Source organism: Canis lupus, chromosome 14, assembly GCF_048164855.1.
Source record: "Canis lupus baileyi chromosome 14, mCanLup2.hap1, whole genome shotgun sequence".
Classification (NCBI taxonomy): Eukaryota; Metazoa; Chordata; class Mammalia; order Carnivora; family Canidae; genus Canis; species Canis lupus.
The window spans coordinates 33,368,341-33,396,154 of record NC_132851.1 but is presented as its reverse complement, the minus strand read 5'-3'; the positions used below and the strand labels follow the sequence as shown (position 1 = coordinate 33,396,154).

The 27,814-nt window shown below is 39.8% G+C and overlaps 1 protein-coding gene across 20 annotated transcripts in view; it reads right to left on the bottom strand.

Annotated features, from left to right (window-relative positions):
• KHDRBS3 (KH RNA binding domain containing, signal transduction associated 3) overlaps positions 1-27,814 on the bottom strand; it is a 185,743-nt gene that overhangs the window by 104,034 nt on the left and 53,895 nt on the right. For all 20 annotated transcript variants that reach the window (XR_012006862.1, XR_012006863.1, XR_012006868.1 and 17 more), the window contains exons 2-3: positions 18,226-18,344; positions 262-378 (exon numbers count right to left, since the gene is read on the bottom strand). Coding sequence is in view for 12 of the 20 variants with exons in the window: in XM_072774609.1 (XP_072630710.1) it covers positions 262-378; positions 18,226-18,344 (236 nt within the window). In the remaining 8 variants the exon portion in view is untranslated. The remainder of the gene's footprint in view (positions 1-261; positions 379-18,225; positions 18,345-27,814) is intronic.

The following is a 27,814-nucleotide window of genomic DNA, read 5'->3' as shown; positions in this document are numbered from 1 at the left end:
CACAGGCACTGCTATTTCATTTTACAAATGAAGGCAATAGTTACAGACGTACAGTGTATGACATCATATAATCTGAAACTGGCCCAAGTGACTCACTTTTCCACACAGGACTACAAACTCATTGCCTTATATAATATTATCATATAATGTCATTTGCGATCCTAGCTAGCTCTTACATAATTTATATTAATACAATGGATAATCTAAGAGTACATTAGATAACTTGTCTCCAAAGTAGCCATTGTCTATGATGAATGTTACCTTTGCTTTGTCTCGCATGGAACCTTTCCCAAGGATGGACATTTTTGTCAAGGTTTCTTCTTGTAAACGCTTCAGAGAATTGCCACGGGGACCCAAAAGTTTCCCCACAAAGTTGAACTAGGGAAAAAACAAACAAACCAAATTTGTAACATTCATATCTGAAAGGAATTTATCAATCTTGAATGCCAGTAAACACTATAGTATGCTACACATCACTGGTTAATGGCAAAAACTTAAATTCCTACTATATGTATCACACAGTACAGTTTTCCACAAATCACATAAAACAGGGCTAAACATTATAAAGTAAAAACCAATCATTTCAATGACAGCTAGATTTCACAAATTATAAATTAAGCTTATTCCCAGAATGCATAGGTTGCTATCCTGACAATTTTAACACACATTCGACATCAACCCTGAACAGGGTTAGGACGAGGATACTGGTGGGAAAGATGTAATGTGCTCTAGGCTGGTCATTATGGAACATCTGGGTCCTTCCACCTAGGTCAGCACTCAAGCCTTAGTGAGTCAACCAGGAAGCACACTGGCCTAGATGACTTCTCAAGCATCTCTTCTAAAATATCTATCTCTTCTAAAATAACTAGGTATGGAAATGTTGACAAATTATTTAGTCTTAATTCTTAGGGTTCTTTATTTAACAAGCAGAGCAGAAATGAATTCATAAAGGGTATGGGACTCTGAGGCGACATTGCCATGATTTTAAAACCTGGCTTTTCCACTTACCAACTGAGTAACCCAGTAACCCAGCTTGTAACTGGATTACCTGACCTCTCTGTACCATGGGCTTGTCTGTAAAATGAGAACGGCGAAAGACAACTACATACCCCCATAAGGCTGTGAGGGGGATTAAATGGGTCCATGTAAATAAATCAGAACAATGCTTAGCACAGAATAGACAATAAATATATCTTGAATGAAAGGATTATTATTATGAATTTCACACAACTTTTAAAAGCCTTATAATAATTAAGGTAAGTCACAAATACTTTTTGTTCACAGAAAGAAAGTCAGCCCTATTGACCAGGAGAAACACTGTTCTCCTTGGCAAAATTCCTGATTACAAACTTATACAGCTGCTCTTTTGGTATCAGCAATCCTCCATGATCTATGCTACTGCTGTGCTGTTGCTGTTTTTAAGAGAAAACTGTTCCTCAATTTCTCCATGGTAATTGAAGAAATTTTCTTAAAATATGAACTTTTTAAAAATCAAAATGGTATTTTTTCCTTGCCTACTTTTGTCTTCAACGAAAACTCAAATATCTATAGTATTTTTAACCTTCACATGTATTTTTTGTTTTTAAGATTTAATGTTGATTACTTTTTAAAAATATAGAAATGATACGTATAGAGTTAACAATAGCAAATAATACAACATAGGAAAAAAAATCAGTGTTTCCTCCTACCCATCTCTGCTTTATCTTCCTGGAAATTCTATTATTTGGCTATTGGGACCTCCTGAGTTGGAACTCTAAATTTCTCTTACTTTTCTTCTTTCTCTTTCACCTTCTCACTCTATTTTACTTTCTGGGAGATTTAAGTATATTTCCTACATATCTATTGATTTTTTTTTTTACTTCTGCTATCAAATGTTTAACTACTAATAGTATTTTCTTATATTTGTTCTTTCTTATAGCACTTTAAAAATATTTTATGGAGGTGATATAAATTCTTATATCTCTGAGGATATCCATGGAAGTGCCCTCCCAACCCTGCCCCAACTTGGAGTTTATAATATCTACTTCTTCCAACAGATTCACGTTTTGTGAATTGGTCTCTGTCTCTTTCTACATTATGGGCTTTCCTCCAGTGACCAGTAATCCCTTGCTTCCTGCTTTTAAAAATTTAAGGTTGAGGCTCCAAAACATTACCTGGAAGTACTGCTTTCCTCCATGGGATTTGACAACTGGACTTGACAATTCACTTTAAGATGGCAGGCCAGTTTTTTTCAACATAAGTTAGTCAAATATCAGTATCTGTTTCTCTTCCCTTGGCCTAGGTAAGCATTACCCTGAATAGGTAAGCATTACCCTGAATAGGAATTCCCCAATCTCCCAGCAGGAGGTATCAGCCTGGCTGTTGGAATGCTGGGATTCCCACTGGTAGGTATGCGCACCTTTATTTAAGGGAAAAAATACCCTCATTGTCCGTGTGGCATCTCTGGCCCTCAGTTGTATCTATCTGGGTCTTAGAGCCCAAAGCTTCTCTGTTCAACCCCTTCAGGAAATCTCTAGCCTGCTATAGGTTGAGAGGGCAGATGCCTGGTTTTATCAGCCAGGAAGAGCCTCCAGTAGTCTAACCACTTTCTCATACAAACATTGACCCAGGTCTCCTTTTCTTCAGTTCTGCCCAACACTCCACCTTCTCCATAACTGGCAGTGTGACCAGGGCTATTCCTTAGCCTTCCCAGTCCTCAGGAGGCCAAGTCGTGGCTTACCAGAGCCCTCACACTGAAGGGTTATCAGAAGGTTAAGGCACACCAGGTAAGTGCTTAGCACTGGGACATGCTGAATTTACCCCAAGCCCATGCTCCTGAAAAACAGTGATGGTGACAACCTCAGGCCCTTTCCATTCCTGGGAATGGCTCACTACAAAGAACTACTCCTCCCCACGTGACTTAGAGCTGTGGATGACCCTCTGTTCACCTATGACAAGGCCAGACACAGACCCCCTAAGTCTGCATTCTTTGTCCCAAGAAACATTAGCTGATGTGTTTGTCCCCACTGATCAAACACAAAATGTCCACTAACCTGAGCTGATCACACTTCAAGCAAGTTCTCTCTTTTCTCAGGCCCGTGACTGTGACCCACTAGCAACCTGGGCAATCCTCCAAGGGCCTTCCACTTCAGGCGCCAGCTTCAGGGCCAGTGTTCGCTCATCCACTACCCCATGATGTCGCCCCGTCCAGCTCCTCGCTCCTCCCACGTCCCCAACCCACGTTCCTGGCCCTGCCTGCTCCCAGTAAAAGCAAAGCCTTTGCCGTCTGACTGGTCTCACCAGGCTCAGAACTATTCCTTATTATACGTCCCCCTTCCTGCTCTTGTAATGACACTTTCAAATAAAGATTTTCCTTAACCTAAGTCAGGATCTGTTTTTTTGATGGACAACTCTATCCATAAAATAAGAATGTAATACATTTTAACTTTCATTTTTATTAGTATTTCATTTGTGCATAGATTTGAAGAAAAGGTGAAAGTGTTATTTTAAAGACGAATGATATTTTTCCAGATGTCAATTATTATATTACAAATATATTATCATATTACAAATGTTACAATTGCAAATAGGAAACTTTACAAAGCTGGTAAACCAACATAGAGTTTTCACTGCATAATGTATAAGATCCCATAATGATGTTCTGTGTTGGTAAAGACCAAATGCTTTTCTGGACTGGCTTTGATTTAAACTATATTTATGACAAGACCCTGTTCCTCCGGCAACAACTACACTTAGGCTTGTTCATTGCATAAACAATGGAATCTCAAGAACATGTCACTGTCTCCACTAAAAGGTCCCCTTAATTGGGTGTTCACCAAAAAGTTGGTTAGTCAACAAAGGGATGCTTTATTGAATTCCAACTCAACCCTAAAACTGAACTCCCTGTGCCAGCGCAGCTACAAGCGTTACCTCCAGAGCTCCTCATTTCAGTGAGCGGCCCTGAAGGTGGTGCCCTGACTCGAGCCAGAAATCTGACAGTCACTCCATGAGGGTAGTGACGAGGACTTTTGAGTTCACTATTTCAACACCTGTGCAAGGAGAGCATTTTTTAAAAAGACGTTATTTATTTATCAGAGAGAGAGAAACAGAGATAGCGAGAGTAAAGTAGGGAGGAGAGGGAGAAGCAGGCCCCCCACTGAGCAGGGAGCCAGATGCGGGGCTCAGTCCCAGGACCCTGCAATCATGACTTGAGTTGAAGGCAGATCTTTAAGCGGCTGAGCCACCAGGTACCCCAAGACAGTGTTTAATGAATGCTCAGCGGCCTTACTGTGTCTTCTCGATTTCACTTCCTCAGTGTCTCTCACACAGTCTATTTCTCTGCAGTCACATCACAAGCCCCAGCCACCATCCTTGCTCACCTCGCCCACCACAGAATTCTTTCACCCAATCGACCTCTATCTCCTCAATCAGCACAGAGCTCTTCACACAAAGGTCACTTTGGTACATCTCTGATTAAAATATAAGTCCCAACTACCTTCAGAATGAAGTGCCGATGTCCTGACACTCTTGCAGGAGGCCCCTCCTGCCCTGGCTTTTGCCCACATCTCTGCCTTCACTGTTCTCCTGCTTTTGACTTCAGTCATCGGACTTGCTGCAGTTTCTCAAAACTGCCATGTTCCAAGAACTACCCATTTCAGCTCAGATGTAGAACTGAGAAGAACATTATTCTAGCCCTTTAAGGCAAGAAGAGAGCTGGGCAGAAGGCAGGCTAAAGCCCAAGTCCCAGGGCAAACAGCAACCACAGCGGGCAGAGTTCAAGCACCTGCAGGGAGCCAGGAGAGTTAAAGAGCATTTGCTTATCTGGGGTGGGCTCACAGGAGAGCACTAAGCCCTAAAAGCCACAGCGTTAGAGAAGAGACACAGGCAGAGGGAGAAGCAGGCTCCCTGAGGGGAGCCCGACGTGGGACTCGATCCCAGGTCTCCAGGATCACACCCTGGGCTGAAGGCGGTGCTAAACCACTGAGCCACCCGGGCTGCCCCTTTTAGAGGTCTTCCGTGCAGGAATTCAACACTCCCGCCCCTGACCCCCATATGCTCACAGGGAAGATCAGGAACAGGAGGACTCCTGAGGCCACTTCCCTGGGAAGCCACTGCTGAGATGGCTCATGTCCATGCCCTCATCACCCACCTGAACAAAAGCTTCATCTGCAGGAGCAAGGACGAAAACCACTTTGCTTCTTTGTCTTTTAAAGTACTGACAAGGTCAACAAAACATGTAGTCAGATCAGGTTCTAGCCCTCGGTAGTGTTCTTACTACTCCAACACTGGCGAAGCAGTGAGCTTGCTCTGGGTGCCGAGGGGAAAACAGAAAGAGATGATGCCCCTGCCCCAACGGAGTTTCACGTTCCAGTGGTGAGAGCCAGGTGACCAGCACCATGCTGACTAACCTGCAGTGAGCACCCGTGGAGGTGGACAAAAGCAACCATATCCTGTGCAAGGGTGTGGGGACAGAGTATTTCCTGTCCTAAAGAGCAAGTGCAAAAGCCCTGAGCACAAAGTAGCTTCTGAGAAACCAGAAGCTGGCAGCCTGAGGGCAGCAGAGTGAGTCAGGGCTGGGAAGGAAGACAATAAAAGACAGAAACCCAGTGGGCCTCCTAGGCCACAGTCAAGAATCTGGATTTCATTCTGAGTTTAAAATATAGATGTAATCTGGATGGTTTCCTTTTCCCTTTGTATTGTGGTCACTGCTTAACTGTTCCCTGTTGATGTGAATGAACTCACTCCTTCAACAATGGCAAATCTTCACACTGAAAGAAGAGTGAGCTCCAGGGTGCCAAGGCCCTGCTCACAGCTTGTTCCTGGTGCCTCTCAGCAGCCTGAGCCATGCTCACCCTTTCTCCTCCTGCCTTTCAGGTGACACCAAGCCATATCTTAAGATACTTTAAGATGCCTTTTAGGCTTGATTCCTGAGAATATATGTTTTCCTCAACTCTGAGCTCAACATCTTAATTCCCATCTCTACTCTTTTTTTTTTTTTTTTAAGATTTTATGTATTTATTCATGAGAGACACAGAGAGAAAGAGGCAGAGACATAGAGGGAGAAGCAAGCTCCCTGCAGAGAGCCCGATGTGGGACTCCATCACAGGACCCTGGGATCATGCCCTAAGCAGAAGGTAGATGCTCAACCACTGAGCCACCCAGGAGTCCCCTCATCTCCACTCTTAACACACTGCTACACACGCAGTAATGCTTAACAACAACAACAGCAAAGTACTGAATCAACAGAAGGGAAAGAATAAGCTCATGGGTCTAGGCCTCTAGCCTCCTGGCTGTTGTCACTTTATTCTGAGAAAGCCATAGCTGTATCAGCTGTACCCCAAATATATAGCATTCTTTGGCACAAGATGAAAATAATTCCAAAGTGTGAAGTCCTGTCCGTGGTGGAGTCCCTTCCACTCACTGTGACAAACATGCGCACCAGTGTTATAAGATCTTCCCTGACCATAACTTAACTTTCTAATGCTCACTACACCTCCGCTGTTTTTCTTAAATGCACTTTACTATTTTGTCACCAAATGAAATCCTGGGATAAACCTGACAGTTGCTAAAAGCAACCCCTTTGGTCCACAACGGCCCTTCTCCTCCTCACAGACCTGCCACTCTGACCCTAAAACCCTGGCCTGCAGCCCACACCTGCACGCGGAGGTCATTTCACATGCCCTGCCTGACCCGGCAGTGAGAAAAGCAGCACTCAACAGTTATGCCATAATGCTATCCTGGTTATCTATCCATGACTATATATAACAAACTAACCCAAAACCTGACGGCTTTAAACAATAACCATTGATTTATTTGCTCACAATCCAGCAATCTGAGCACTGCAGGGAGACCCACTCCCAAGATGGCTTGTTCCCACGTCTCTTACACTGATGTGGCTGATAGCTGGGGTCCTCAGTTCTTGGTTTCATCGAGTGTCCCCCACCTGGGTATCCGGGGCTTCCACTTATCATGGTGGCCTCAAGGTGGCAGAGCTTTTTCCTGGCACGTGGCTTCCAAGATCAGAAAACCAGAAGCTGCCTGGTCCCCTTAAAGCACATGCCCAGAAGCCATCAGCTCTGCTGTAAGCATTTAGTGGATGGGAGCCACAAGGCCAGGACAGACTCAAGGGTCGGGCAGGGAGTGATCGCTGGGGGCAGAGCACCAGCCAAATAACAAGGACTAAGCAGTCATTTGGCAAAAGTTAAGTATTCATAGTCTCAAACATCAGAGCCTTTTCTAGGCCTAGCAGTGTACCTGCCTGCGTATTTTCCTTAAGGGGGACACGGGTTGTGACTCTCTGAGGCCAGAGACCCTGTCTCATTCATCTGTTCAACAACTCAACAGCTGCCTACAACAGCACTTAGCCTCTAACAACAGGCAAGCAGTATCTCATGCATTCAAAGAGAATGATGAATGTCAATCAAAATTAATGTCCAGAGTATACCATCACTACCCAAGGGTTTAATATAGTTTAATTAACTTAAAGAAAACCTAGAGTATACCACACACATACAGATGGAAGGCAGCACATTTCTGGTATATGGGTCCTAACTGGCCAACAGCATCTTGTAACTGAGTGTCTATAAAATCTAAATGTTCATTAAAATGCTTAAAAAGACATCCGAGAAAAACTACAAAATAACAGGATACTGTTTTTTTGTTTTTGTTTTTTGTTTTTTTTTTACAGGATACTGTTATTACTAAACTACCCACAGGGTAGTTTAGTAATACAGAGATGGGTCTGAAGAAGGATACAAGATACAAAAGAGAGGATATAGAGAATTTTTTAATGCTTGGATACAGTATGAAGTATATATCTCATTAATTTAAAAGTTAAGAAGATGTAACAGGGGAAGGAAGCCAAAGGGAGTTGTTCACCAGTGAAGACAAACGCAAATGCACCCTTGGGTCACTGACTCAAGTGTGCCAAGACTTTCCATTAGGCAGCAAAGAATTACCCCACCACTGGCTCCTACACTTCTCACAGACATATAAATACACACACACGTAAAATGGTGTATGTAAGTATGTGTATTTTTACATGTAGGGATAAACTCATTTATTTTAAATTCTGTATCTATCATGGGGTAATATTTCAATACTTAGGGCAAAAGATTCATCATTAATGATACTGGACATAGGGAAATATAGTTCCAGTTTGAGAAGATTCTTCTTGTCAGATCTAACTGGATCACAGCTTTTACTTTGGACAAGGCACAGGGGAAGGATCAGCACCTCCATTTTCCTCGTTCATTTTGAGTGTATGTGTAGAACTTTAATTCACAGTTTCTTTTGCAATAATCTGTGTCCATTTAAAGGTAAGTTTAAGTAAAACTAGCTGATGTAGCCCACGAATCCATACCAGGCACGTATCGCAGCTATATGCCCTAATATACTGAAAGCAAATTGAGACCTTCTGCACTGTGGAATCCACCCCTTTACCAGAAGATATGGTCTCAGCGTGAAGACCTGTACGGCACTGACAAGAACCCTGTAATGGAACCAGCATTCATCTAGGTACTTAATACTAAGTCTAATTTCTTGAATTAACAGCATGGATTCTGGAGCCAGATTTCTGGGATTCAAACTCCTGTTACTTAGTAACTATGTAACCCTTAGCAAGTTACTTCTCTATTCTTTAGTTTTTTCATATGTGAACAAGAGATAATCATTGCCTCCTACAGCTGTAAAGATTAAATTAGTACATGTAAGATTCTGACACAAGGAAAACCATAAGCTATGTATATACTTTGTAACAGAACTTCTACCAAGCGTTTCTAACACCAAATATACTGTTGTGCATACATCCCTCTTTGGAAAACATCACCCAACCATTTGCCTTCACCTTACCAGGGAAAGAGAATTAAACCCTCAGAGAACACATTTTGTTCATGATCTCCACACTGTGATCCCTGCCCAAGGGCAAGAATGGAATGGAAAGAGTAAATGAGATCTGTCTTACCGGCCTTCACTTGAAAGGAAAAGACCAGATCATCACTTTTTTTTTTAGCTCCATGGGCCTTTTTAGATTCTAATAACTTAACCACTATCCCAGTAGTTAAATAAATCCACATTTTAGTTGGTATTCAGAATACTGATCTTATTTGAAGTAAACCAATGTCATAAATGCCAAACTCGAAACAACAGTAAACCTAATAACAGACTCAGGACCATGGCATCCACATGAAATGGAGTGGGTGCTTCAGAACTATGCTTGTTTCCTGGCAGAGCTATCAACTGAGTCAAGCTTTGGGTTACTGACAATAACTTTCATGGTTCTGATAATCACCTCCACATAGATAAATTTCCTAAGAATAAGTAATTTCAAACTTGGGTTTAAATCAATCATTCCTAAATTTTAAGAGGAATTTTAGAAAAGGAGACCGTCCACAGGGCACCTTCCAGTATATATTCTAGTTGTTTGATCATCTCCACGCCAGGGCTCCCTCCCTCATATAAAATTCTGATGCCCAAGTATAACACTAGAGGCTTTCCAGACTAGTTGTCACCATTCCAGTGACTGCTACAACCTACTCTTCCCCATAATTAAATCATTCTGGCCCAATAGTTACTCTGCCCAGCCCTCTGATCTCTACTTGTTAACATTTTGAACTTACGCTTAAGGACTAAATTTAATTCCATCTGTAATTCTTTCTCCAAATTTCTCTCTTTAAATTCTTGTAGCGTCTGTCTATCTCTCTTATGGTAATTCAGTATATACCCTGCATTATTTACTGAAATGTACTTTGTTTCTCCTATTAGAGGAGCAATCCTTTGAGAGTAATTGGGATCCATATTTGATTCATCATTTTTCCTACATAACAGATTCTCAAGAAATATTTGTGGAATTAAAGTTTATTTTATGCCAAATGAAATGGCAGTAGTCAACACAGTTTTTTTTTTTAATTTTTATTTATTTATGATAGTCACACAGAGAGAGAGAGAGAGAGGCAGAGACACAGGCAGAGGGAGAAGCAGGCTCCATGCACCGGGAGCCTGACGTGGGATTCGATCCCGGGTCTCCAGGATCGCGCCCTGGGCCAAAGGCAGGCGCTAAACCACTACGCCACCCAGGGATCCCAGTCAACACAGTTTTTATTGATTTTCTTTGCTGCACAAATTATTGTGACCTATTAAAGCTACAGATAAATATAATTATTTAAGTTTATTAATTTGCCAACCACGAATCACTAAGCATTATTGGTAGTAGTGGAGATTATTTGGTGTTGCCACATCGATTGTAATTTTAAATAGTATCTACTTCCAAATGGCAAACGGCTCAACTTATTTAGACATCAGCAACTCTAAAAATCAATGGAGTGTATAAAGAACTTCTCCAGAAGATGATATGGGCAAAATCCATACATGCAGGCATACACAAATAATGTACAATGTGAAACAATCTACATTTTCTACCTCTATTTGCTCAAGGCTGGAATCTATTCTTTGGGTGGGTAGATGACAAAACAAATTTAAAAAGCAAACTATGCAATAATGAGTTTGAAACTCCTAGACTACAACAGTCTGGCTGGGAGGGTAGGAAACTGAAGGCAAGAAATTGATCTAGACAAGAGCCTGTTGCAGAAGATAGGTGAGGGGTGACACTATAAATTAAGGAGTGGTAATGGGATGCAGACACAGAGATAAATGGTAATTAACTGAGGCAGTAGAAATAATAAATGTGTAAGTCTCAGTATCTCAAGAATGAAGGAGAAGCTAGTAGACAAAAATCACACTCTGATTTCAGGCATGGGCACTTAGGTACATGTCCTGTCATTCAGTGAAATACGAAACACAGAAAAAGGTCTAAGTTTGCCAAGAAGAGGAGGAATGAAGGTCTTAAAATTTGGTTATATCTGTTTCAGGAACATAAATAAATTCTCCAGAAACATAAATTTTTTCAGGAACCCCTCATTTTATGCCTGGCTGTTTTGGGAGTCCACTTAACAAATCTAAAACTAGGTTTAAGTGCTACTTTCTGGGTCAATAATCAAGAATTTTAGAGAGAATAAGGGAAAAGTCACAACATATGATTTAAAATTCCTTCATACGAAAAAATAAAATAAAATAAAATAAAATAAAATAAAATAAAATAAATAAAATAAAATAAAATAAAATTCCTTCATACAGGCACCTCGGTGGCTCAGCAGTTGAGCATCCGCCTTTGGCTCAGACTGTAATCCCAGGGTCCTGTGATCAAGTCCCGCATTGGGCTTCCTGCAGAGAGCCTGCTTATCCCTCTGCCTATGTCCCGGCCTTCTGTGTGTCTCTCATGAATGAATGAATGAATGAATAATCTTTAAAAAATAAAATTCCTTCATAAAATTTTTGAAAGTAAAAAAAATTTTTTTTGAAAGTTATATTTATAAATACCAATTTTTTAATTGTCATGACACCAGCATATGTCAGAAGATCACAATAGAGGGAAAAGAGCCTCTGCAGACTTGTCCTTCCATCTCTACTTACAATCACATGGCCCTCGGTTCCCTGTGACAAGTGGGCTGTAGAGGCCCCGGGAGACAGCTGACCTGGATGGTACAAGGTCAAACAATGGCCTCACAGGTCATTATGTCCCTTGAGGTTCCAGAGTCCAGAGTGGCCTTCCAACTTCATCATGGGGTCCCAAAAGTTAATGCATGCCAGGAGGGACACTGATAGCAACCTACCACAAACTCATGTGTTTTAAAGTGACTATTTTTAGTATCAGGGTTCCTTGATACCAACAAATTCCAAAATCGCCACTAGCCACCAACATTGATTTTGGTAATGGCACTTACATATCAAGAACTAACATATAAGTATATTATCACTTTTTTTTCTATAGGAAAACTATCAACTCGACACCAAAAATAAACATTTTCACATAAAGCCTCTGGAAAAAATATTATATGCCTCTGAAAATCAATTAGGAGTCACAGAAAAGGCAAGTGTTTACATCCCAATATAACTGTCAAAATATTTACTACTGTGGGAAATTTTAAAACGCAACAAGATTTCTATAGAATAAGTTTCTACCCCATAGTAAATTCGGATTTTTACTTCTCTGCAACATGCGACAAGGGAAAAATGCAAACCAATTTTTAAAAAGAAAATTTCCCTGACCTTTCATTTCAACTCCAGGAGGGAACATGTTTCTTTAAGTATTTCTCTCTTCTCCCTCTCAAACACCCTTAACCTAAGACCTTCTGTGAAATAGCAAATACAACAAATTTAAAATATGTACCTAATAGGAAAACATTCAATGTAACAAATCATGTTGATTAACATGATGTTACTTGAAAATAGTGTGCATGTATTAGAATGCTTGGGGATTAACTAACAACTACCAAATTAAGAAAATTAAAAAATCTAACTTAAACTCCTAACTGAAACGGACAGAATTTAACCCATACACTAAATCTTAACGATCATAGCACAGAGGTTTCTCCCAAATTAACAATGTCGGGACCATTTTTCCCCTAAATGGAAATCTTTTTTTATCCCAATTATAAAAGTTGCACCAAATTCTTGAACATTAAAGTACCAGAACAGGTAAAGCAGAAAGAGGCACATAATCCTACCCTCCAGAGAGTAACTACTCTTGAGTCAAGTTGTTTTCCCCCCACATAATTGTCCAACTAGGATATTATCTGCTTTATATGTTGCTTTTTCCTTTTTTACTCAACACTGTAGCAGACGTGTGTAACTGTGTAACGCTACACAGAGATGTAATGTATTTCATTTCATCTCTCAGCCTGCTTTTCCAAATGGCACACACAAGTCTTCCCCCCAGCAGGATGGTGCATGCAGCTGAGCCCTCCTTCTGAAACAGTTTCCAACACTCACACACCTGGGGAAGCCCGCCTCATCCTCCAATACAGCCCTCACATCACCTCCTGCTCCACCTCTGCGGCCCTCACCAGCCAACCCTACCCCACACTCTGCTCCCCTATCACTTTATCTATCACTACTCTGTAACAATCTGCACAAACTTTTGAATTTACCCTGTTTAGCCAAATAAAATGGCTTGTCATTTCTCAACTGCCCTCAGCCCTGTGTCTCTCTGTCATGGCCATCCTTTAGCCTCACCCTGACTTCTGACCTGAGCCCAGTGAGCTCCTTCAGAGACAGCCACCTTGGAGAAGGCTTCTTTCAGAATGTCAATATGATCCTTCTGTCTTCCTAGAGCACCCTAACCTTGAACTTCTCATGCTATAATATAGAGGTTAAGGTGTTCATCTGCACTCCCCACAAAACAGATCTTCCTGTGACAAAGGAACATGTCTTAATCACTTCTGTTTTCTCAGTAAATATGAGGTATATGAATAGGTGGATGGATTCAATGATGTATGAAACAGTAAAAAAAAAAAGTGAATATAAAACCTAAACCACAAAGGATCTATCAGTTCCAATGTTGACTTGGCACTTACATTGTATCCAGCCACGGCTCAGAACCAAGAGTAAGAGTTTATCCAAAGGAAAACTCTAGATAACAACTTCTACAGCTTTAAGTCTTAAAAAACACCCCATAAAACAGTGTTTACTTTGAGTTTCACACTTTACAAGTTCTGACATATAACTCAAGAGCGTGAATGTGCCTTAGCTCTAAAAACTAAAAAACCCATGTTCAGTGCTGTCCACTGAAACAGTGTTAGAAGTGGTTCATTAAGAGAAAATATTCAGTTAATAGAAATCTTATTATTGGATGGAGTTTCACAAACAGCATTTCTCTCTTGCCCCAGAAGCTGAAGGTATATAGTCCCTGACACATCAAGCTGCCCTCCACCCACTGCCACTCCAGAGGGCCACATCACCAGCTCCCTCCAGTTTGTTCTACTAACACCAAAGTGAAAGCTTGTTCTTAGAACTGGTACAAGTGCTGGATTAGCCTTTACAAAAGTCTGGCTTGAAACTCCCATGCTCAGTTATGCTAAGCAGAAATATCTTTTTTAGAATTCTGAAAGCAGTGGACTTCTAAGAAGCCTACTTCAGATATTATAAGTACTTGAAATAGACTCTGCTCTCTGTTAGACACAGAAATTATAATTTGTCTTCCCCTACTCTCATCAAAGCTGACAGTGAAAAACAATATTTGAGATTTTATCTCATGTACTTTTATTCATATACTTTATTTCATATAATCACTCATATATACAAAGTATTAATCCCAAATTAATCATCTACTAGACTGTAAACTATTTAAAGACAGGGAGAGTAGAGTGTTCATCTTTCTATCTACTGCATATTGTGCATATAAGTGTATTGAGCCTAGTGAACGATTTACAAAGGTTTCCATAAGCCATGCTTTATTTAGTAATGAGTCTATGAAATGTTCACAACATAGTTTTCTCTTTACTAAAACTGTGTATTTTCAGTTCTGCAAGCATGGCTGAGTAGGCTTCTAACAGGATGGCCATCTACAGATAACAACTATAAACTCTTAAACTCTAAACAAATTACAAAAATCAATTGTCTGAAGCCTTTGGAGAATGTTCAAAAACAAGGAGATTCTGGAAGTGAGTTAAGACTTGGAAAAAAAAAAAAAAAAGACTTGGAAGACTGAGCCTGGGCAAACTTCACTGGTTTTAGAGTTTTTAGCCTGAGTGGCAGAGCCTGAGGCAACCAAAATGCCGACACATGAGGGAGGGATACTAGGAAAGACAGTCAGAGACAGGAGCCTCCAGTTTGCGTAAAAAATCCACCCAAATATCTGGCTGACCCCAGGACCCTGTCTGTCAAAAACAAATGCAAAAGTCAAACTAAGAAAAGAACTGAACTGAGACTACTCTAGGAGTCTGTAGTCTGAATCCAAAATCGCCAACATTCCTCAAAAAGCAGAACAGAATTCAGACTCCTGACATTACAATGCTCACTACGCCCAGGATACAATCCAAAATTACTCAACAAGCAAAAAGTGGAACACTATGACTCATTATCAAGACACAAGTTAATCAGTTCAAGTCAAATCCAAGTTGACTGGGATTTTAGAAGTAGAGATTTTAAAGCACCTATTTTAACTGCACTCAATGACAAAATAATTTAACACCTGTAATGACTGAAGTAGAAAATTCCAGCAGGGAAATTTTTTTTTCACATACACATATTTACATATGAATCAAATAATAAATTCTGAACAGAGCATTACAATATCTGATATAAAAAAATTATCTGATAGGCTTAACAGAAAAATAAAGATAACATAAGAGATAATCCATGAATTGAAGATACAGAAGTAGAAATCCGATCTGAAGATTGCGGCTGGAAGAGGGTAACCTAATAAGAAAAGAGATACAGGAACCATTCTGAGAATATCAAAAAGTTGAACATATGTGTAACTGGTCTCCAAAGGTGGGGAGAGAAAGGGTCATAAAAAGTATTAGGAAAAGTAATAGGTAAAATGCTACGATGAAACAAGACAAATCCCTTATGGGGGGTGTGTGGGGAACTACAAAAGATCAAACAGGAAATCTGATTAGTGCCATGTCAATTAGAGACTTTGAACTCATCAGCAAACTTAAGGCCCAGAGGGCTTCACTGGTGAATTCTATCAAATACTGAAGACAGAACAGCACCAAAATAACATACATTCCTTACGGTTAAAAAAAAAGGAAAGGAACAATTCTTACTCTATGAATCTAGCATAGCACTAATATCAAAATATGACAAAGATGTTATATGTGAAAAAAAAATTATTGTCCATGAACATAGATGCATTTGAATCCAACAATATAATAGAGATGATAATCAGTACGGTTTAAACCAGGAATGGAAAGCTGGTTTAATTTAGACAAATCAATCAATAAAATTTACTATATTAACAGTGTAAAGAAGTAACCTTCTGTATTAATTTAAATAGATGCAGAAAAGGCATTCAACAGAATTCACCACCCAGTCAGGATCAAATGTCTCAGCAAAACTGAGGTAAAGGAGACTTCGCCATCTAACAAAGAGAGGTTTGTTAATGCTTTCCACTCTGGGAACAAGGAAAAAAGTCCTAATCTCACCACTTGTACTCAAATATTGCACAGAGATACTATCCAAAACAATAATGCAAGCTAAATAAATTAAGAAGCATAAAAACTGGAAAGAAGTAAACTGTTTATATAGGTGATAAGACTATGTACATAGCATATTCTAAGTAATCTATAGAACCACTCAAGAAAACAAGTGAATTTAACAAAGCAACAGAATACAAGGTCAATATATAAAATTTTATATTAGAAGGAAAAAATTAGAAAATAAAAATTTTAGATATCCATTGTACAATACTATCACAAAATAGAATATTTAAGGATGAATTTAACACAAACAAGTAAGACTTTTACCCTGAAAAGGATAAAATGCTGATGATAGAAATTAAAAATCTCTAAATGGAAAGCTATATCACGTCAAGGAAGAGAAGATTCAATGTTGTCAAGATGCCATATCTCAATAAATTAATCAACACAAAGCAGCTGCAATCATCTCAGTACAATGTTTTGTGAAAATTAATAAAATAATTCTTAAATTGACACGGAATTAAAAAGGATATCTATCCAAACAATCTTGAAAAAGGACAAAGTTGAAGGGACTACATCACTTAACTTCATGTCTTATTATAAAAAGCTCCAGTAATGAAGATAGTATGTAGTAGCATAAGGATCCAGAATTAGAAGAATGAAACAAAAACGAACATCCAAACAACAGACCTTTGCTTACACAGTCATGTAATTTTCATCAAAGGTACCAATAACATCAATGAGAGGAAAACATCTTTCAACAAATGGTACTGGAAAAACTGGATATCCGCATGGAGAGAAAATAAATTTTGACCCTCTGCATCACAACATACACAAAAAAAAGCAATTTGATATGTATCACGGGCCTAAAAGTAAAAGCTATACTGGCAAAGCTTTTAGAGGAACACAGGAGACTAGCTTTATAACTTATAAGCAACTCTAGCATTTCTTTGAAGCTGGCAAGGATTTGTTAGTTGACAGAAGGTAATAATAGTAAAAGGAAAGAAAAACCTGATATGTTAGACAGACATCATGAAATTAAAAACTTCTACAGATCACACGACGCTATGAAGAAAATAACAGAAAAGCCACAGACTGAGCCAAATATTCACAAAACACATCTAACAAAAGACTTATAGCTGAGATATGTAAAACAGCTCCTACATCTATGATGAGAAGCCATACAGCCCATTTACAAATAGGCAAAGGACCTAAAAAGACACTTCAAAACAGAAGATACAGGAGTGGCCAGTCAGTACATGAAATGAACACATCACTTCTCATCAGAGAAATGCTAATGAACACCACAGGAAAATACCAATATATGATCACAATGGTTAAAATTCAACAGATTGAGAACATCAGACACTGATGAAGATAGAGAGCCACTACAACTGGCTTGCACTGTTCCTGGAAATGCAACAAGGTACAATCACTTTGGGAGAAAGTATGGCAATTTCTTGTAAAATTAAATACACAGCAAGTTAAATCTTAAGTACTCATTGAAAAGAAAAACATAACTCCAAAAAATGTATGAAAATGTGTGAAAACCTGTATGAAAATGTTCACAGCAATTTAATGTATAGTAACTCCAAACTGAAAATTGCCCTAGAAATGAATAAATAAATTGTGGTATACTCGAGCAATGGACTACTAGTCAGCATTCAAAAGAAACAAACTGCCGATGTATATACAGCAGTATGCATAAATCATGTACATAAGCACTCAGAAGAAAGAAAAATGGGATAAAAAGAGTATCAATGTATCATCATGTCAAATCTAAAATGACCAAGATTTTAGAACTAGATGGAGACCTTAAAGCACCTATTGTCATCCTGCTCAATGATATCACACTTGAATAAATAGAATATTTTTCTGGAACAGGTAATATTTTGAACATTTATGTGCCTACGCCCTATGCTAAGCATTTAATATGGATAACCTTATTTAATTCTTAACAATCCAACCTCATCTGATGAAGAAATTAAAGTAGAAAGAAGTCACATAGGTTGTCCAAAGCCCCATCACTAGGATGACTCAGAAGTATAATTCTTTAGGACTCCCTAACACTAAAGTCAATCAGAAAAGAGAGGATCACGAAATAAGTTTTTAAGTTTTAATTAACTGTGAAAGTATATCTGTGTTGGTGTGAGGTGTGGGAGGGCTATGCTATGGGAAAACACCTCGAGACAATATCAAACAGAATATAAATTCCACCTCTGCTCCCTTGTGATGGGGTTTGCCAAGCCTGCAGACCTCACTGTCTTACCTTAGGGAACTGCTTTACAGGGATTAACACTTTCTGTCCCAGCTTCATGTTCTTATTAATCACCACATCGATGTACTTTTCTTCATCCTTGCCTTCTCCTTTTTGAAACTTTTCTATTTCTGTGGAGGAAAAAAGATAACCGTGAAGTGCATGACTTAGAACCCCAGAGGCTGGGAGTTCTTGCTTGGCTCTACTGAGGCACGAAATCAAATACAGAAATGGGGACTATGAGATCAACATGAGTTTTTTGAGTAAAGACGTATTTCCCATTTTATCAATCATTCTTCGCCAGTACAGTAGGAAAAAAGGCAGGTGCTATGGCTCTGCAAAGTCAAGTCTCAACAGCCCATGCTACTGGAGGGAACAGTGAGCCAGCTGAAAAACAGACACCAACAAAAATAAGTTTCTTGGGGCCTTCTGGAATCCCAGGAAAAGGCTGCTCAAACCGCTAAGAAAAGCCCGAAAGTATTCTCTGTTCAGTGTAACAAAGTCCTGACATCCCTATCCATCAGCTCTGCTGGGCTCTCTGAGGCTTACATCTGCAGGAATTGATTCTTTGAGATGGCATTAAAAGCCCTAGACAATGTTCTGTCAGTTGACCTCCCCAACCAAATCTACCCTCCCCACAGGTGACACGGATCAACTACACACTCACGTCTTCGCGAATGTTCTCTTCTCTGCTTGTAATGTTATTATTTCAATTTTATACATCTCCTTCAAGAACCACATCAAATACTATTTTTTATGTGTGACTATCCCTCTCGCCAATGGGGCAGGAAGGAAGGAATCAATCACTTTCACCTTGATATTCACTCTGAAAACACTTTCTGTACAACTCTAATCCTAATTCCCAATGTGATGGTCTTAGGAGGTGGGGGCTCTAAGGAGGTGATTAGGTCATGACAGTGCAGCCCTCATGAAAAGGATTAGTGCCTTATAGAAAAGACCCCACGGAGCCCTTTCATCCCTTCTGCCATATGAGGACACAGCAAGAAGACTGCCACCTATGAACCAGAACCATGAACCACACGGGCCCTCGTGTGACACCACATGCCTCGTATAGGCACGTTAATCTTCAATTTCTAGGCTCCAAAAGTGTAGAAATAAATTTCTGTTGTTCATAAGGATCCCAGTCTGTGCTATTCTGCTACAGCAGCCCAAGTGGATCAAGATACTTTCCCACCAGAATGTAAATTTCTCTTAGGTAAAAAGCTGTTTCTTCCTTCAACAAACAGGTACCACGAAGCACACACTGGGTACACCTTCCCAATCTCAGAAAATTTCAGATGCTGTTTCCTCACACAGTTGCCTGTAGCATTTGGCTGTGTAAGAGGTACACAAACAGGCGCTCGGATGAGTGCTGAACAAATGTGTATGTGCACTGCTCCTTCCACGGACGGACCACGGGGTACGCACGTTCAAGGAAGGGAGCCCCAGCATGGAGAGAACCCAAAGGTGATGTCACTTGTATAAAGGGGCACACGTACTCATTTGTTTTGCTTGTTGGGCTAGGAATACCTAAGAATTTAATATATGCCACAGTCACAACATAATTCAATCCTCACAAGAGACGGCAAACAAGAAGTCCAAATAGGTTACTTTGCTAATAAATAACAGAGGTAGGATTTACCTCCAGGCTTGTCTGACTGTAAAGACAGTGTGCCACTGCAAGTCTCTCCCACCATTTTTTTTTTATGCCATGTAAGACAGGAAATAAGATTTTCATGGCACCTTAGGATAAGGTGACTTAACGTGGAGGCTTCAGTTACCACTAAAGAGCCTGGTGGCACTGATGCCTTCCCTCCTCCATCCATCTACCCCTTCATTCCACTCTTGAGCACTAAAACCTCAACTGTCTTGCATGTATTCAAGTTGAACCTGATCTCTCTCCTCCACAGTGACAGCCTTGACACCTATCATGATAGTCCTGAATAAAGTCTTCCTTACCATTTTAACAAGTGTCAGAATAACTTTTTTCTTTAACAATGCATGGTTAAAAAAAAAAAAGTCAGTATCTATGTGGGGTGTAATGAAAAATATATATTTGGTCTTTGTTCCAGACTCCTGGCATGGACCTCCTAAAACCCTACCCTACCCTACAAGTTTCCTGAGAGATAGGAGTGCACTTTATCATTCCTAACAACCCCTTTCAACCATACTGGCCTTCATGCTAATGAGATGACTCTTAGAGGAAGAGGGAGCTGGTTGCCAGAAAAACCAACCATGTGAAAAATCAAGCAAGTGCCAAGCTGGCACATTCAGCACTCCCACCTGTGGGGAGAGAAGAGGAGCTCGAAACTGAGTTCAGTCATCAACAACCAATGATTGTTGGTAATCAATTTTGCCCACATAATGAAGACCCCACAAAACCCCCTCAACAAGAATCTGGAGAGCTTCTGGGCTGGTGATCACATCCAAGTGCTGGGAGGGTAGTGTGCCTAGAGAGGGCATGGAAGCTCCACATCCTTCCAACACCTTGCCTTTGCATCCCTCTTCTGTTTGACTGTTACTGACTTACATCCTTTATAACTAACCATGGTAAGCAGAGTGCTTTCCTGAGTCCGGTGAGTCACTCTAGCAAATTATCAAACCTGAGGAATGAGTTGTGGAACCCCCAAACTCGCAGCTCATCGGACAGCAGTGTGAGCAGCCCGGACACCCCATCTGCAGCTGATGCCTGAAGTGAGGGCAGTCTTGTGGGGCACAGCCCTCTTTCTGTGGGGTCTACCCTACCTGCAGGAGTCGCAGTCAGAACTGAACTAGCTCAAACTTCTGGACACCCAGTTGGTGCTGGAGAACTGGTTGGTGTCAGGAGACACTACACAAAAGGCATTACAAGTGACGAGGAGGAAGATGAAGGCAAGCAGGAGAGGCCCTGAAGATAGTACTAAACTTCCAAATAAACTAATTGATAATTCCATCTGCTTTCTTGTATTATCCTAGTTTCAGATCCAGAAAACAGATTCTAAATAGGATCTGTATAGGACATTAAAATGTACATTAAAATTGAAGGATGTGAAATGCAAAATTTTACTTAGATAATTCTCGTTATTGTTGAAAAATCTTTTAAGAGTCTTTTTAATTTTGATTTTTTCCTATAAAAGTGAAATATATACATGGTAAAAATTTAAAACAGTATAACAGGATATAAAATTTTTTAAAAGGTTTCTCCTACCCCCATACTCTCCAGAGGCAATGATTATTACAATATCATATACTCTTTCAGAAGTTATCCATGAATACACAAGTGCATGTTCGCATGCACGCGCGCACACACACACACACACACAGGATTTAAAAACTGGAACTAATGGTGTAAATGAGCTAAACTAGTTTTGTTTTCCTTAGTAAAGAACAATAAGTCACATCTCATCTGCTCCATCAAGTATGACAATTCATGACTTCAGCTTTAATTAGAAGAAAATTAATTCCACATTTTTATTTATGCATTTATGCTCTAATTGGAAATGCCTTTAGCATACAGAATTCAACAAAATTAGATATACTGAAACTTTGTAGAATGAAAAAAAAGAACTTTTAATGCACAGAAGTATTTGTTAAAATAAGTGTAATTACCTATTTTCAAATAACACTGCATTTTTATGATTTTTGAGCACTCATCACATATGCACAATATATAACTCCATAATCAGCATTCAAATGTTATTCCTTGAATCAGTGACAGTAAGCATTTTAAGTAACATATAAAATCATAAAGATCAAAAAATTAGAAGAAAATTATGTATGTTACAATATATTACATTAAAGTTTGAGATTATACCTATGATTTGGAAAAGGAAAATAAAAATAAAAAAATATATGATACCTCATTTCATCTCTAGACAGTCAACTGTGAAAATCTTACGTTGCTAAAATATCTTGTTGCCTTAAGTAAGCTTTGAATTATGTTCAGATATAATATATCACTGTTTAAGATCTATTTGAAAATTGTGAAAGCCTGATGCCACGCTACAAGTGTGTTGGTTTGCATGTACTGAACCTAACACACTACACAGCAATAAGAGGAAGCCCCGATCCCATGCCTGAGGTCAAACACATCCAGCTTAAATCATGGCTACTAGACTTTTCCCAGGCCTTCCAGCTACAAAATTCAAAACTGGTCAAAACTTTTGTGGATGTTTCTTAGACACTATTCATTCAATCAACAACTTTGTACTTTCCACTTGATTGAGGATCATAAGAAGTTTGATGTTTTCATGAAGTCCCACAAAATACAATGCAAAAAAGCAGGGGGACTGCACAAGAGATGTACGAATTCATGAAACAGCTTTCTGGCATTTATGCCTGTCCCTAACTGGGCATTTCATTTCCAAAACCCACGTGACCACCTCTCTGATCTTCTCTAGGGAAGGGAAGATGCTTGACACCACCAAGGTGGATGTAACCTCTTAGTTAACTGCAGCCAGTGAAGGCCAACCACAGAGAAAATCCAATCAGGTTTCTGAGGTCGAATGCATGAGGGATTTGACTTTGACTAATCCCCAGATTACATTTTGTTACCACACAGTTCAATGTACCAATGCCATCTCCCAGCTCAGAAATAATAAGCAAATGTGTGATTAGGGTTTAGATAATGCAGGGGATTAGAACGTTATATTTGCAAACCATGGACATCAAATTTCTGTCAGCCCAGAAACTAGTGTCAATTACAATGTCTTTTTTATTTGTCCATTTCTTTTTTGTTTTTGACTTGGGCATGTACAGAGCTTCCTAAGCAATGGCCACTTACCTTTGTATTTTAGCCCATCAAACATAGTAAAATCCACTAATCCTCTAAAAACCAGCCAAATCACCTTTGGATTTACACCGAGTTAAATTTTCAGTATTTATTTAACATATTAAATAATTTGAGTACTGTAAATTTTCATTAAAGATGCTTAAGATCAGTGTGCCTGGGGGCTTGTTCGGTTAAGCAGACTCTTGATTTTGGCTCAGGTCATGATCTCAGGGCTGTGGAATCAAGCCTCACATCAGGTTCTATGCTCAGGGGGGAGTCAGCTTGATGATTTCTCTCCTTCTCCCTCTGCCATCCCCCTGCTCGCTCTCTCTCTCTCTCTCTCAAATAAATAATCTTTTTAAAAATGCTTATATTCTCTCATAGAATCAAGTACATCGAAACTGATATTTTCCTTTTGCTGAGCAACTCCATTTCTATAAATTTACCCTACACACAGACTTAAGTATAAAATATTATGTACAAAGTTATCCATTTATAGCACTGTCTTTAATAGCAAAACACTGAAAATCATCTAAATGTCTATTAACAGGAACCTGTTTACAGAAGCTAGGGCACACCTGCACTATGAAACAGCACACAGCTACTTTATAAGATCAAGAACTCTTTATCTTCTGATAGAAAACGATCTCCACCAGAATCACTGTTTACACACACACACACACACGCACACACACACACACAGTGTCAAACAGTGAACAATATATGTTCATATTCACTTGTATATGCATAGAAAATTTCTCTCTACTTATATATAAAAAACTAGTAACAGTGGTAACTAGCAGACATGAGGGAATCAGTAGACAATAAGCAGGACTGAATCTTTTATGTTGTTTTAAATTTTTGAAACATGAATATCTTATCCATTTAAATTACATAAAATTAAATTTTAAGCACTTTATACAATTTTTGAAAATATGGAGACAGAATAGAATAAAAATTTATACAGAAATTTATACATGCTTATATTATGCATCTTGGCTAGTAATCCAGAGCTTTAATGTCTCTTGATCATTCATTTTAAGTTCTTCATTCAATGTACTATTTTACTGAAACTGCAATGGGAAATTTACCTAGGCTGCTTATCTTACTTGAAGCAACAGATAGGTTTCTGAAAATGACATGTAAAACATTTTAATTTGAGAATCTGGTAATATTTTAAACGCAGTGAGGTTCACTTGGATGAGCAGTGAGGATTGGCACCAACCCAAAAGTGCTGACTGGGTTTTGATATGTTGAGGAAATATATAAGGTGCTGGGAACAGAATATAGGGAATGTGTGCACGGAAACAGACAAATATTATAACGCACACAGTGCTGCAGGAAAGGGACTAACAGCTCTGGAATTTGGACAATTATTTGAAAAGCTAGAAAGTATGTGCTACAGGGTAAGGAATGGAGTTTGTCAGGCAGAGAAATGATGAATTCTTCACTGAAGGTAAGTAGCCTCGTGTAACACCAGTGCTCATTCGATTAGTCAGACTGTGCAGTTGATAGATGGAGTTTTACTAAGATAGCATAATCTATTTTTCCCTTTTCTCTTCAAACAGTACAAAATGGAATAGATGAGACAAGTAATGACGACAAGATCCTGCCATCACAGAGCCCGTTAGGGAACAAGCTTAGGCATGAACTCAATTTCCTGACTGTGTCTTGGGCTCCTGAAGAAAGATGGAACAGGTTCAGGGTGAGAGGAGGGGTAGTTCTCTTGGGCCACCACAGAGAAGAAGTGAGGACAAAAACATAAAGAGGCAAGCCAGGTTCTTAAGATCAAAACTGAGATCCTAACAGTTGAGTAACAACAGGGAGCTACTAAAGGTGGTTAGCTGGGGTGTGCTGTGATGGGAGACATCCTTAAGGAAAGGCAATCTGGCAGCTAAGGTGTAAGTAACACGGATGGGATGTGGGGGGTTGGGGGCTGGGGCAAGTTAAAACACAGCTAGATAATAAAACAGTCTGTCGGGATAAACAACAACTGTGAGACGGCACCAGACAGCTTGTTTATAGTTGATGTGGACAGAAGACAAATGAGGAAGCCGTCAGAGGCAAAGCCTTCATATTTAGAGCAAGCATCAAGCCTACTGAGTATCCAATCAGAGAGAACACACAGGACACACCTGTCCTCCTGTCACCATCCTATTCTCTAGCCCACAACACCCACCTTTGTCCACAGGTTCTAAAGCACAACGTCCACCATGCCATATGTAGGCTTTTGAACTTGTTCTCTAAGACTGGAATATGGGCTTTTGGCCTTGAGGTGTCTTCTCTTTGGTGTCTCCAACTAAATTCTACTCCCGGAAGGGCTGTCCTTAAATTTCCAGATGAGTTAACCAAAAGAACACAGCACCTATGCTTACCATAGGGCTAACCTCCTACTGTCTGATTTCTCCCACAGACTGTCAGCTACCCCTTTCATGGTGCCTGGCATGTGGTGAGGGCTCCCAGGGACATGCTGTGAGAGGCTGGATGGTGAAAACTCATTACAAACACACATGCTTATAGCCTTACCTTTTATTCAGTCTTTTTGCTGCTTTATCTCACACGATCCTGACAATATTCCAGGATCAGTGAGTATTATTCACATTGCACACATGAGAGAAGTTGGAAAATGTGTTTCTAAAAGTCACAGAGATTGCAAGCAATATTACAGAGACTCAAACTCAGGACTCTGAATACAGCACACTTTGCCAACACGTTCCATCCACAGGTCGTTAAAACATTTTGTCTAGCTAACAGCCAATCAGGCTTGTAGCACAGCGTTTCCATAAAGGAGAAAAACACATTCTTTAACAAAACAGGTCAATGAAAGAATGCATTAATGAACCAACACGTTCCTATGCTGAGCCCACATGGAATTTATCTTTTAGGTCAAAAACTGTTAGTGAGAAACCCTGATATTCTGCAACTCTGCTTATACCTACAGCCTCTGTTCTTCCCCTGGGTTTGAATGATCCAACAAACAGGACTCCAGAAGTAGACAATGGCATTCAAACTCCGTAATCTGAAGAGGATGTAATTAAGGGCCTGCATATCAAAGGTGCAGAGAAGCTAGGTTCATAGCAACAAAGAATGATGTAGCACTCTCAGGTTAGCCAGGAAGGGAGGTGTTACTGCCCCAAGACATGAGCCCAAAGGAACAAGACAAGGCAAAGAAAGAGGCTGCGTGTAGTGAGGGTGGCCTGACAGGGTCTTAGACTCCCGTGGAAGGAAGCAGACAACTCATTATATTAGGTTACATTCCCTGTAACCTAACAGGGAAGAAGCCAGAGAGAACATGCCCTCAGATCTCACTTCTCCCTCCGGAGGATCCTCCCGAGGATCCTCTGCTGGGGCCTCCCACTAGGCAGTTCAGATGCAACTACAAGGCAGAGGCAGAAGTGTCTGCTAAGACAGCCTCATGCATCCACATCAGCCTCCTGGGTGCAGAGCAGAGCAGAGAGGGTAGACAGAGGACCTGGGAAGGCAAAAAGCAGCTCCCTAGGCCTCCATCTCTGGTAAACCAAAGGAGTCTTCAAAGAATTTCTGATACCTCCTTTACACACAGAACTTTCCATCTGTGAGCTTACCACATGGATCACACAGCAAAATACTGAAAAGTAATGACAATTGTTTCAGAGGTCACTCATACCAGTACTGACTAGGTAATTACTGTCATTACCTAGTGATTCACCAGGTACAGGGCTCTGTGTTGGACTTATAGTCTCTCTTTATCCTACCAAATCTATGATCTATCATGTCCATTTCACAGAATAAGACCAGAGGATTCAAATGTTTAACAAGTTTGGTAAGTTAGGTAACAAGGACTCAAGTCAGGATTGACATCAAGGTATATCTAATGTCAAAGCCCATCTTACTAGCTGTTTAAAAGCTACTTTGGGGGCACCTGGGTGGCTCAGTTGGTTAGGCATCCAACTCTTGATTTTGGCTCAGAGTCATGATCTCAAGGTCATGGCATTGGGACTGCCTTGGGCTCTGCACTGTGTGTGGAGTCTGCTTGAGATTCTCTCTCTCCCTCTCCCTCTGGTCCTTCCCCACTCACTCTTTCTCTCTAAATAAATAAATAAATACATGCATGCATGACACTTAGTAAAAATTCACTTAAAAGGGTCATAAAAATGTAGGTAAGTACCACCAATTAGCAAAATTAAGTCTGAGTGGGGACAGAAATCTAGTCAGTAGACCCCCTTTCCAAGCACCTTAACCCTCTATAACTGATCAGAGAGGACAGGGCTCAGCCGGGATCTACAGTAACAAGAAGCCCAGATAAGGAGGAGAATAATCACATGCTCAATATTCAGAAATCTATTTCAAAATAATACAACAGCCCAGTTGGAAAATTTAAACTGATCTTAAAAGATATATAAATAGTGTTCAAAGCCACTATAAATTCTATTTGACAGATTACTAAAATGTTACTGTGGCTGCTGGTCTGAAAAGAAATTTTTAACCTCCAACATGACAAATGTTTTCACTAAGGAATTACTTTATTTAAGCAATCCAAACCTAACTGAATACCTATTAGATTCAAACCAGAGCTGAATACACTAAAACCTGCCCAGACTAGATTGATTCATACAGCTCATGATCTTGCAAATAATCTTCCATAAACAGAAATAAATGGCACAGCAGAGTAGAGATGCATATCACTGTCTAATAAGGATGAACAGACTCACCATAAATACACACACATATACCATCCAGGAAGCGGGACACAGTCGATACTCTAAATATTAAGGATGCTTGGAAGTAAACTATTTTTTATAAAGACAGCAAATATTTAGGCACAAATATCCTTAAATATACATACAACACATAAGACAAAAACATACACAC